Here is a 12,580-nt window from a genome sequence, read left to right as displayed (position 1 = left end):
ATTGTTTTTGATATGGTGACATTTCTTATCAGATCATCATTGTTAGTGAATATGAGGTCTAGTGTATTCTCCAGTCTAGTAGGCTCTATTATTTGCTGGTTTAAATTGAATTTTGTGCAGAGATTTAAAAGCTCGTGTGAGTGTGAGTTTTCATCAGAGCTGCCTCCTGGTGTTATTACTGCAACAATATTATTTGCTATATTCCTCCATTTTAGGTGCCTTAAGTTGAAATCCCCCAGGAGCAAGATGTTGGGTGCAGGAGCTGGAAGATTTTCCAGACAGTGGTCAATTTTTAACAGTGCAATGAATGCTTGAAGACTAGCCTTTCCTACTCCCATGAAATATACTTCTGCAAGAATGTTCAATCTATATAGAGGTTAATTTATGTTAACACAATCTTCCCTATCTGAGAGAACAATGATTAAGTTTCGATAATGTTTAGATCTGGTTGTAATGGATGAACTGGAGGCCAGGTTTAAACAAGGAAAAGTTATCAGTATAGTACTTCTGTATTGTAAGCTATAATCTAATATGTAAAGTAAAAGGACACAAGTGCAACTAATGTGACATTTATTGTGGCAACGTTTCGCTCTCCAGGAGCTTTATCAAGCCATTAGCTTGATAAAGCTCCTGGAGAGCGAAACGTTGCCACAATAAATGTCACATTAGTTGCACTTGTGTCCTTTTACTTTACATATTGTCGGTAATTCTACCAACTTTATTATAATCTAATAATTGAAAAGATGATACAAACATATCTCTAATGGTATACTGGCAAGACAGTGATGGAATGAGTGATGATGAAAGTGTTTCTTCTTTTTTGAGTCACCTGCCTTGGTGGGAAGTGGCCGATATGTTAAAAAAAAAAAAGAAGTTTAGAAAACTCTACAATGTAAAAGATATATACAGTAATACATAGGTATTAATAAAACTGCACTACAGAATAAGAAACAGAATTAAAAAACTTGTGTGGGCGGTAGTCAATGAGATTACAGAGGTACATAATGGGTCCAGGGACTGGGCCCCAAAGTATTGATAGCTGAACAAGTTACAGAGGTAATGAACCATTCACAGGTCTACGCCTGATCACAATTACAATGAGTTTTTTGTGTCTAAGACAGTAATGTGGTAGGCAGTTCTTACCTTGGTGGAGTCTTCAATCTGAAGAACATGAGAGAGATCAGGTGGCGGCTGCTTTCTTTTATAATATTTAAATTCCAATTTAAATTTGTCTTCAGTGTCATCTTCACTCATTTGCATGTTGACAAGAATTTTAAATTGCCAATGACAGACTATTCGGATTAGTAACCTGGAAGGGTTAAGCTAGGATAACCCAAGAAAGCCACCAGAATGGCTGATTTTCATTGGAGATCTCTCTAGGTCATCCCCCAGGATGCAGTGCACAATAATTGACTAACTCCTGGGTATCTATTTACTGTTTGATGAGCAGGAGCAGCAGCTGTTAGGAGACTGATGCATGCATCTTGCCTTGCCCAGGGTTTAATCCAGGCAATTTCAGTTGTGAGCTGGAAAAGCTACCATTGTTGTAGCAGGTATGTTATAGTGAAGACGTCCATAAGAAACATTCTTCTTAAAACAAACCTGAAAGAATGCAACAAATTTGATGTTTTTTCTCCTTTGTTTACACATCAACGGTTTCCGACTGAGGTAGGGTGACCGGGTTCTACTGTATTTTTGTTTACAAGTATATACAGTGGACCCCCGGTTAACGATATTTTTTCATTCCAGAAGCATGTTCAGGTGCCAGTACTGACCGAATTTTTTCCCATAAGGAATATTGTGAAGTACGTTAGTCCATTTCAGACCCCCAAACATACACGTACAAACGCACTTACATAAATACACTTACATAATTGGTCGCATTTGGAGGTGATCGTTAAGCGGGGGTCCACTGTATATGTACAAGTTATACAGACCATAGCTCTGGTGGTTAATGCTCTTGCTACACACGGTGAGTGTCCGGGTTCGATTCCCAGCCAGGATAGAAACACTGGGTGTGTTTTTTTACACCTGTTGTCTGTGTTCCCCATCAGTAAAATAGGTACCTGGGTGTTAGTCGACTGGTGTGGGTCGCATCCTGGGACAATGACCTAATTTGCGGGAAATGCTGGACATAAGAGACTTTCTATATAGTAGTATGTCATTGATGTTAGCTGTGGTCTGTATACCTTGTACATGTACTTGTAGTAAAATAAAGATATTAGTAACATACTACTATATAGAAAGTCCGTGGTTATGCAGAGCATTTCAGGCAAATTAGGTCAATTTTCTCCCCAGGATGCGACCTACACCAGTCGACTAACATCTAGGTACCTATTTTACTGCTAGGTGAACGTGGACAACAGGTGTCTTACGGAATAGAAATACAGGATAATATAATGGAAATGCAAAATAATATAATGGAAATACAAAGTAATATAATGGAAATACAAGGTAATATAATGGAAATGCAAAGTAATATAATGGAAATACAGTGGACCCCCGCATAACGATCACCTCCGAATGCGACCAATTATGTAAGTGTATTTATGTAAGTGCGTTTGTACGTGTATGTTTGGGGGTCTGAAATGGACTAATCTACTTCACAATATTCCTTATGGGAACAAATTCGGTCAGTACTGGCACCTGAACATACTTCTGGAGTGAAAAAATATCGTTAACCGGGGGTCCACTGTACAAGGTAATATAATGGAAATACAAGGTAATATAATGGAAATACAAGGTAATATAATGGAAATGCAAAATAATATAATGGAAATACAAAGTAATATAATGGAAATACAAGGTAATATAATGGAAATGCAAAGTAATATAATGGAAATACAGTGGACCCCCGCATAACGATCACCTCCGAATGCGACCAATTATGTAAGTGTATTTATGTAAGTGCGTTTGTACGTGTATGTTTGGGGGTCTGAAATGGACTAATCTACTTCACAATATTCCTTATGGGAACAAATTCGGTCAGTACTGGCACCTGAACATACTTCTGGAGTGAAAAAATATCGTTAACCGGGGGTCCACTGTACAAGGTAATATAATGGAAATACAAGGTAATATAATGGAAATACAAGGTAATATAATGGAAATGCAAAATAATATAATGGAAATACAAAGTAATATAATGGAAATACAAGGTAATATAATGGAAATACAAGGTAATATAATGGAAATACAAGTTAATATAATGGAAATACAAGGTAATATAATGGAAATACAAGGTAATATAATGGAAATACAAGGTAATACATACAATGGAAATACAGTATAGAGGCAATAAGTGACTGACATTTTTGGGTTATTGTGGAGAGTAATTTACACATATGTTACTATGTATGATAAGTATACATATGTGTACCTGTACCTAAATAAACTTACCAGGCCCCGTGGACTGGTAGTTAATGCTCTTGCTTCACACGGTGAGTGTCCGGGTTCGATTCCCAGCGAGGGTAGACACATCGGACGTGTTTCCTTACACCAGTTGTCCCTATTCATCCATCAGTAAAATAGTTACCTGGGTGTTAGTGGACTGGTGTGGGTGGCATCCTGGGTGTTAGTGGACTGGTGTGGGTGGCATCCTGGGTGTTAGTGGACTGGTGTGAGTGGCATCCTGGGTGTTAGTGGACTGGTGTGGGTGGCATCCTGGGACAATTATTATTATTAAGGGGAAGTGCTAAATCCGTAGGGTTATAGAGGCTTGATTCAGGGAACTGGAGCACAGATCTAGTTCCCTAGATCAAGAGCCCCTCACCAACATCAAGAGACATTCCTTGAGGACATCCTGGGTGTTAGTGGACTGGTGTGGGTCACATCCTGGGTGTTAGTGGACTGGTGTGAGTCACATCCTGGGTGTTAGTTGACTGGTGTGAGTCACATCCTGGGTGTTAGTGGACTGGTGCGAGTCACATCCTGGGTGTTAGTGGACTGGTGTGAGTCACATCCTGGGTGTTAGTTGACTGGTGCAAGTCACATCCTGGGTGTTAGTGGACTGGTGCGAGTCACATCCTGGGTGTTAGTGGACTGGTGCGAGTCACATCCTGGGTGTTAGTGGACTGGTGCGAGTCACATCCTGGGTGTTAGTGGACTGGTGTTTACCTGGAGTTTACCTGGAGAGAGTTCCGGGGGTCAACGCCCCCGCGGCCCGGTCTGAGACCAGGCCTCCTGGTGGATCAGAGCCTGATCAACCAGGCTGTTGCTGCTGGCTGCACGCAAACCAACATACGAGCCACAGCCCGGCTGATCCGGAACTGACTTTAGGTGCTTGTCCAGTGCCAGCTTGAAGACTGCCAGGGGTCTGTTGGTAATCCCCCTTATGTGTGCTGGGAGGCAGTTGAACAGTCTCGGGCCCCTGACACTTATTGTATGGTCTCTTAACGTGCTAGTGACACCCCTGCTTTTCATTGGGGGGATGGTGCATCGTCTGCCAAGTCTTTTGCTTTCGTAGTGGGTGATTTTCGTGTGCAAGTTCGGTACTAGTCCCTCTAGGATTTTCCAGGTGTATATAATCATGTATCTCTCCCTCCTGCGTTCCAGGGAATACAGGTTTAGGAACCTCAAGCGCTCCCAATAATTGAGGTGTTTTATCTCCGTTATGCGCGCCGTGAAAGTTCTCTGTACATTTTCTAGGTCGGCAATTTCACCTGCCTTGAAAGGTGCTGTTAGTGTGCAGCAATATTCCAGCCTAGATAGAACAAGTGACCTGAAGAGTGTCATCATGGGCTTGGCCTCCCTAGTTTTGAAGGTTCTCATTATCCATCCTGTCATTTTTCTAGCAGATGCGATTGATACAATGTTATGGTCCTTGAAGGTGAGATCCTCCGACATGATCACTCCCAGGTCTTTGACGTTGGTGTTTCGCTCTATTTTGTGGCCAGAATTTGTTTTGTACTCTGATGAAGATTTAATTTCCTCATGTTTACCATATCTGAGTAATTGAAATTTCTCATCGTTGAACTTCATATTGTTTTCTGCAGCCCACTGAAAGATTTGGTTGATGTCTGCCTGGAGCTTTGCAGTGTCTGCAATGGAAGACACTGTCATGCAGATTCGGGTGTCATCTGCAAAGGAAGACACGGTGCTGTGGCTGACATCCTTGTCTATGTCGGATATAAGGATGAGGAACAAGATGGGAGCGAGTACTGTGCCTTGTGGAACAGAGCTTTTCACCGTAGCTGCCTCGGACTTTACTCTGTTGACGACTACTCTCTGTGTTCTGTTAGTGAGGAAATTATAGATCCATCGACCGACTTTTCCTGTTATTCCTTTAGCACGCATTTTGTGCGCTATTACGCCATGGTCACACTTGTCGAAGGCTTTTGCAAAGTCTGTATATATTACATCTGCATTCTTTTTGTCTTCTAGTGCATTTAGGACCTTGTCGTAGTGGTCCAATAGTTGAGACAGACAGGAGCGACCTGTTCTAAACCCATGTTGCCCTGGGTTGTGTAACTGATGGGTTTCTAGATGCGTGGTGATCTTGCTTCTTAGGACCCTTTCAAAGATTTTTATGATATGGGATGTTAGTGCTATTGGTCTGTAGTTCTTTGCTGTTGCTTTACTGCCCCCTTTGTGGAGTGGGGCTATGTCTGTTGTTTTTAGTAACTGTGGGACGACCCCCGTGTCCATGCTCCCTCTCCATAGGATGGAAAAGGCTCGTGATAGGGGTTTCTTGCAGTTCTTGATGAACACAGAGTTCCATGAGTCTGGCCCTGGGGCAGAGTGCATGGGCATGTCATTTATCGCCTGTTCGAAGTCATTTGGCGTCAGGATAACATCGGATAGGCTTGTGTTAATCAAATTTTGTGGCTCTCTCATAAAAAATTCATTTTGATCTTCGACTCTCAGTCTGGTTAGCGGCTTGCTAAAAACTGAGTCATATTGGGACTTGAGTAGCTCACTCATTTCCTTGTTGTCATCTGTGTAGGACCCATCTTGTTTAAGTAGGGGCCCTATACTGGACGTTGTTCTCGATTTTGATTTGGCATAGGAGAAGAAATACTTTGGGTTTCTTTCGATTTCATTTATGGCTTTTAGTTCTTCCCGCGATTCCTGACTCCTAAAGGATTCTTTTAGCTTAAGTTCGATGCTTGCTATTTCTCTGACCAGTGTCTCCCTACGCATTTCAGATATATTGACCTCTTTTAGCCGCTCTGTTATTCTTTTCCGTCGCCTGTAAAGGGAGCGCCTGTCTCTTTCTGTTTTACATCTACTCCTCCTTTTTCTTAGAGGAATAAGCCTTGTGCATACATCGAGTGCTACCGAGTTAATCTGTTCTAGGCATAAGTTGGGGTCTGTGTTGCTTAGTATATCTTCCCAGCTTATATCGGTTAGGACTTGGTTTACTTGGTCCCACTTTATGTTTTTGTTATTGAAGTTGAATTTGGTGAATGCTCCCTCGTGACTAATCTCATTATGTCGGTCTGGGGCTCCGCGCATACATGACTGAACCTCAATTATGTTGTGATCTGAGTATATTGTTTTTGATATGGTGATATTTCTTATCAGATCATCATTGTTAGTGAAGATGAGGTCTAGTGTATTCTCCAGTCTAGTAGGCTCTATTATTTGCTGGTTTAAATTGAATTTTGTGCAGAGATTTAAAAGCTCGCGTGAGTGTGAGTTTTCATCAGAGCTGCCTCCTGGTGTTATTACTGCAACAATATTATTTGCTATATTCCTCCATTTTAGGTGCCTTAAGTTGAAATCCCCCAGGAGCAAGATGTTGGGTGCAGGAGCTGGAAGGTTTTCCAGACAGTGGTCAATTTTTAACAGCTGTTCCTGGAATTGCTGGGATGTTGCATCCGGAGGCTTGTAGACTATCACAATGACTAGGTTTTGGTTCTCGACCTTTACTGCTAAAACTTCCACTACATCATTTGAGGCATTTAGCAGTTCTGTGCAAACAAGTGACTCTGCAATGTACAGGCCAACCCCCCCCTTTTGCCTGTTCACTCTGTCACATCTGTATAGGTTGTAACCTGGGATCCATATTTCGTTGTCTAAGTGATCCTTTATGTGGGTCTCAGTGAAAGCCGCGAACATTGCCTTTGCCTCTGCAAGCAGTCCACGGATGAAAGGTATTTTGTTGTTTGTTGCTGGCTTTAGACCCTGTATATTTGCAAAGAAGAATGTTATCGGACTGGTGGTATTGTTGGTACTGGGGGGGGATTTTTTTTCCGGCATTAGTATCTGTATCTGTTGGTTTGGAGTGGAGGCCATCGACTGTGGTTCCACTCCAGGAATGACTGGATTTGGTGTACGATTTCTGCCATTTCCTGCCAGTTTTTTTTCCTTCCTGGCACTAAAAAACCTCTCCCTCTTGAGTGGCTGTGGCTACCCAGGTTTTCCCATGGCCTGGATGTTTTGTATCTTTTTGTCCCCTTTAGATGGTATGCCTGGCAATTTAAGTTATAGCACAGTCTTTCCTGTACTGAAGAGGTACACAGTTCAGGGTGAAAAAGCTTACAGGAAGGGAGTTTGCATTTTCCTGTTGTCATATGGGCATGGCATTTCCTAGGGTGGTCATAGTTGCACGTCCCATCTGTTTTTCCAGATTTCCCATGCCAGCAGATACCGAGTGCATAGTATGTGCACAGGCTTGGTTTCCGTTTGCCTTGGGTTTCTGTGACTGTATTCCCTGTTGGTGCATGTTTCCCTGTCTTACTTCTATCCTCCCTAGCACCAACAATGGAGCTCCCACCATTTGTTTTTGGTAATATATCCTCACTATTGCTAGTGGAGTCCTCTTGTTTGCTATTTCCTGCGGTATTTCTAGTTTGCAATATTGGTTTTATCTTATCTTTGACTACACTTGTTTCCCTACTATGGCTCCTGTCCCCTATGCGGTCATTCATATGTATTCCTTCCTGCATATAGTTCCCGACTACCTGGACAAAATCTCCAGCTTCACCATTACTGTCTCCCAGGACAGCATCTCCAGCTTCCCCATTACTGTCTCCCAGGACAGCATCTCCAGCTTCACCATTACTGTCTCCCAGGACAGCACCTCCAGCTTCACCATTACTGTCTCCCAGGACAGCACCTCCAGCTTCCCCATTACTGTCTCCCAGGACAGCACTATCAGCCCCCCATTTACTGACTACCAGGACATCATCTCCAGCCTTACAGTTTCTGACTACATGGCCAGTATCAAGGGCAGTACCATTCAGCCCGGACTTTTTATGTTCCCATCTGTTGTAGAAAGCTTCCAGGTTTTCTATGAAAGCAGCTTTGATGTTGACCTCTTTTAATACCCTTGTGATTTTAGTCCACAGATTTATCTCATTTGGGCATACCCAAAAACACTTCCCTGTTTTAATACTGCTTGTAGCTAGTTCTTGGATATCTGCACAAGGGGCGTGACACCAATTTCCACAGAAATGACAATTTATGCATGTGGAAGCCCGTTTGTTTGACTGACCACAGACTACACACAGCTTCATAATGATTTGAATGGTTTATTTACTGCAATTCTACTAGCAACCTCTTGAATATTCTATTAATAACCTGCTAGGTGGTGCACAACGAAACCGTTTGAAACCAGTCCAGGGTTCGGACCAGTCAAGGGTTCGGACCAGTCAAGGGTTCGGACCAGTCAAGGGTCACATCCTGGGTATTAGTGGAATGGTGTGGGTCACATCCTGGGTGTTAGTGGACTGGTGAGAGTCACATCCTGGGTGTTAGTGGACTGGTGTGGGTCACATCCTGGGTGTTAGTGTCAGGGGCCCAAGACTGTTCAACTGCCTCCCAGCACACATAAGGGGGATTACCAACAGACCCCTGGCAGTCTTCAAGCTGGCACTGGACAAGCACCTAAAGTCAGTTCCTGATCAGCCGGGCTGTGGCTCGTACGTTGGTTTGCGTGCAGCCAGCAGCAACAGCCTGGTTGATCAGGCTCTGATCCACCAGGAGGCCTGGTCACAGACCGAGCCGCAGGGGCGTTGACCCCCGGAACTCTCTCCAGGTAAACTCCAGGTAAACTGGTGCAAGTCACATCCTGGGTGTTAGTGGACTGGTGTGGGTCACATCCTGGGTGTTAGTGGACTGGTGTGGGTCACATCCTGGGTGTTAGTGGACTGGTGTGGGTCACATCCTGGGTGTTAGTGGACTGGTGTGGGTCACATCCTGGGTGTTAGTGGACTGGTGTGGGTCACATCCTGGGCATTAGTGGACTATTGTGGGTCACATCCTGGGTGTTAGTGGACTGGTGTGGGTCACATCCTGGGTGTTAGTGGACTGGTGTGGGTCACATCCTGGGTGTTAGTGGACTGGTGTGGGTCACATCCTGGGTGTTAGTGGACTGGTGTGGGTCACATCCTGGGTGTTAGTGGACTGGTGTGGGTCACATCCTGGGTGTTAGTGGACTGGTGTGGGTCACATCCTGGGTGTTAGTGGACTGGTGTGGGTCTCATCCTGGGTGTTAGTGGACTGGTGTGGGTCACATCATGGGTGTTAGTGGACTGGTGTGGGTCACATCCTGGGTGTTAGTGGACTGGTGTGGGTCACATCCTGGGTGTTAGTGGACTGGTGTGGGTCACATCCTGGGTGTTAGTGGACTGGTGTGGGTCACATCCTGGGTGTTAGTGGACTGGTGTGGGTCACATCCTGGGTGTTAGTGGACTGGTGTGGGTCTCATCCTGGGTGTTAGTGGACTGGTGTGGGTCACATCCTGGGTGTTAGTGGACTGGTGTGGGTCACATCCTGGGTGTTAGTGGACTGGTGTGGGTCACATCCTGGGTGTTAGTGGACTGGTGTGGGTCACATACTGGGTGTTAGTGGACTGGTGTGGGTCACATCCTGGGTGTTAGTAGACTGGTGTGGGTCACATCCTGGGTGTTAGTGGACTGGTGTGGGTCTCATCCTGGGTGTTAGTGGACTGGTGTGGGTCACATCCTGGGTGTTAGTGGACTGGTGTGGGTCACATCCTGGGTGTTAGTGGACTGGTGTGGGTCACATCCTGGGTGTTAGTGGACTGGTGTGGGTCACATCCTGGGTGTTAGTGGACTGGTGTGGGTCACATCCTGGGTGTTAGTGGACTGGTGTGGGTCACATCCTGGGTGTTAGTGGACTGGTGGGTCACATCCTGGGTGTTAGTGGACTGGTGTGGGTCACATCCTGGGTGTTAGTGGACTGGTGTGGGTCACATCCTGGGTGTTAGTGGACTGGTGTGGGTCACATCCTGGGTGTTAGTGGACTGGTGTGGGTCACATCCTGGGTGTTAGTGGACTTGTGTGGGTCACATCCTGGGTGTTAGTGGACTGGTGTGGGTCACATCCTGGGTGTTAGTGGACTGGTGTAGGTCACATCCTGGGTGTTAGTGGACTGGTGTGGGTCACATCCTGGGTGTTAGTGGACTGGTGTGGGTCACATCCTGGGTGTTGGTGGACTGGTGTGGGTCACATCATGGGTGTTAGTGGACTGGTGTGGGTCACATCCTGGGTGTTAGTGGACTGGTGTGGGTCACATCCTGGGTGTTGGTGGACTGGTGTGGGTCACATCCTGGGTGTTAGTGGACTGGTGTGGGTCACATCCTGGGTGTTAGTGGACTGGTGTGGGTCACATCCTGGGTGTTAGAGGACTGGTGTGGGTCACATCCTGGGTGTTAGTGGACTGGTGTGGGTCACATCCTGGGTGTTAGTGGACTGGTGTGGGTCACATCCTGGGTGTTAGTGGACTGGTGTGGGTCACATCCTGGGTGTTAGTGGACTGGTGTGGGTCACATCCTGGGTGTTAGTGGACTGGTGTGGGTCGCATCCTGGGTGTTAGTGGACTGGTGTGGGTCACATCCTGGGTGTTAGAGGACTGGTGTGGGTCACATCCTGGGTGTTAGTGGACTGGTGTGGGTCACATCCTGGGTGTTAGTGGACTGGTGTGGGTCACATCCTGGGTGTTGGTGGACTGGTGTGGGTCACATCCTGGGTGTTAGTGGACTGGTGTGGGTCACATCCTAGGTGTTAGTGGACTGGTGTGGGTCACATCCTGGGTGTTAGAGGACTGGTGTGGGTCACATCCTGGGTGTTAGTGGACTGGTGTGGGTCACATCCTGGGTGTTAGTGGACTGGTGTGGGTCACATCCTGGGTGTTAGTGGACTGGTGTGGGTCACATCCTGGGTGTTAGTGGACTGGTGTGGGTCACATCCTGGGTGTTAGTGGACTGGTGTGGGTCACATCCTGGGTGTTAGTGGACTGGTGTGGGTCACATCCTGGGTGTTAGTGGACTGGTGTGGGTCACATCCTGGGTGTTAGTGGACTGGTGTGGGTCACATCCTGGGTGTTAGTGGACTGGTGTGGGTCACATCCTGGGTGTTAGTGGACTGGTGTGGGTCACATCCTGGGTGTTAGTGGACTGGTGTGGGTCACATCCTGGGTGTTAGTGGACTGGTGTGGGTCACATCCTGGGTGTTAGTGGACTGGTGTGGGTCACATCCTGGGTGTTAGTGGACTGGTGTGGGTCACATCCTGGGTGTTAGTGGACTGGTGTGGGTCACATCCTGGGTGTTAGTGGACTGGTGTGGGTCACATCCTGGGACAAAACTGACCTAATTAACGGGAAATGCTCAGCATAACAAGTGACTTTCTATATAGTAATATGTCATTGATGTCAGCTATGGTCTGTATAAGTTGAATTATTTACTGGTAGTAAATAAAGATTATTATTATTATTATTAATTGTGGCTCAGCTCACCTGAGCTTTGTTTTGTTTAAGGGCAACTTCCTGCAGAGCTGAACTTGACATAATTTTCAGCTCTCCTGGAGTAAAATATCCGCTGGATTTTGACATATAAGTGTAAAAGGAGCAATTTTGTGTTCATATATTATATTAGAAATAAATTTCCCTCTCAAAATTATGGGTAAAGGGAGAAATTGAGTACAAAGTCTGGGTTAGTGACCGGCTCAAACTTAACAAGCATTAACCTCCATAACAATGATGATAAATACAATAAGTTAGTAAGTTTATACAGGTATACATAGGTATACAGGTATACAGTTACATAGATTATTATACATAGCAGCATATGTGTAGAGAACCTGTATTTATTATCACTTATGGAGGTTAATCCTTCTTGTTTAAGTTTGAGCCGGTCACTAACCCAGATTTTGTACTCATTTTCTCCCTCTACCCAAAATTTTGAGAGGGAAATTTATTTCTAATATAATATGTGAACACATAATTGCTCCTTTTTCATTTTTTAATAAGTAAGTAAGCAAGTTAGTAACTAAGTAAGTTAGAATGCATGTAAGATATTAGGCAAGCATGTTTGTGTGTGTGTTTGTGTGTATGTGTATGAGTGTGTGAGTGTGTGTACTCACCTATTTGTACTCACCTATTTGTGGTTGCAGGGGTCGATTCACAGCTCCTGGCCCCGCCTCTTCGCTGATTGCTACTAGGTCCTCTCTCTCCCTGCTCCATGAGCTCTATCATACCTCGCCTTAAAACTATGTATGGTTCCTGCCTCCACCACATCACTTTCTAGGCTATTCCACGGCCTGACTACTCTATGACTGAAGAAATACTTCCTAACATCCCTTTGATTCATCTGAGTCTTCAACTTCCAATTGT

General features: G+C 45.1%; 1 protein-coding gene across 2 annotated transcripts in view; it reads right to left on the bottom strand.

Moving 5' to 3' along the window:
• Window positions 1-11,840, bottom strand: part of AlkB (alpha-ketoglutarate-dependent dioxygenase AlkB) — a 33,606-nt gene extending 21,766 nt beyond the window's left edge. The window contains exons 1-2 of one of the 2 annotated variants that reach the window (XM_070104041.1): window positions 11,705-11,840; window positions 1,144-1,602 (exon numbers count right to left, since the gene is read on the bottom strand). In XM_070104041.1, the coding sequence (XP_069960142.1) occupies window positions 1,144-1,260 (117 nt within the window). In that variant the 5' untranslated portion in view covers window positions 1,261-1,602; window positions 11,705-11,840. Of the gene's footprint in view, window positions 1-1,143; window positions 1,603-3,399; window positions 4,319-11,704 lie in introns of those variants that run through there. The other variant, XM_070104040.1, reaches the window with a different exon arrangement.
• Between the last annotated feature and the right edge of the window lie 740 nt (window positions 11,841-12,580).

The sequence above is a fragment of the Cherax quadricarinatus genome, chromosome 89, assembly GCF_038502225.1.
Source record: "Cherax quadricarinatus isolate ZL_2023a chromosome 89, ASM3850222v1, whole genome shotgun sequence".
Taxonomy (NCBI): Eukaryota; Metazoa; Arthropoda; class Malacostraca; order Decapoda; family Parastacidae; genus Cherax; species Cherax quadricarinatus.
The sequence above is the reverse complement of the archived record's forward strand: the minus strand, read 5'-3'. Positions and strand labels throughout refer to the sequence as shown.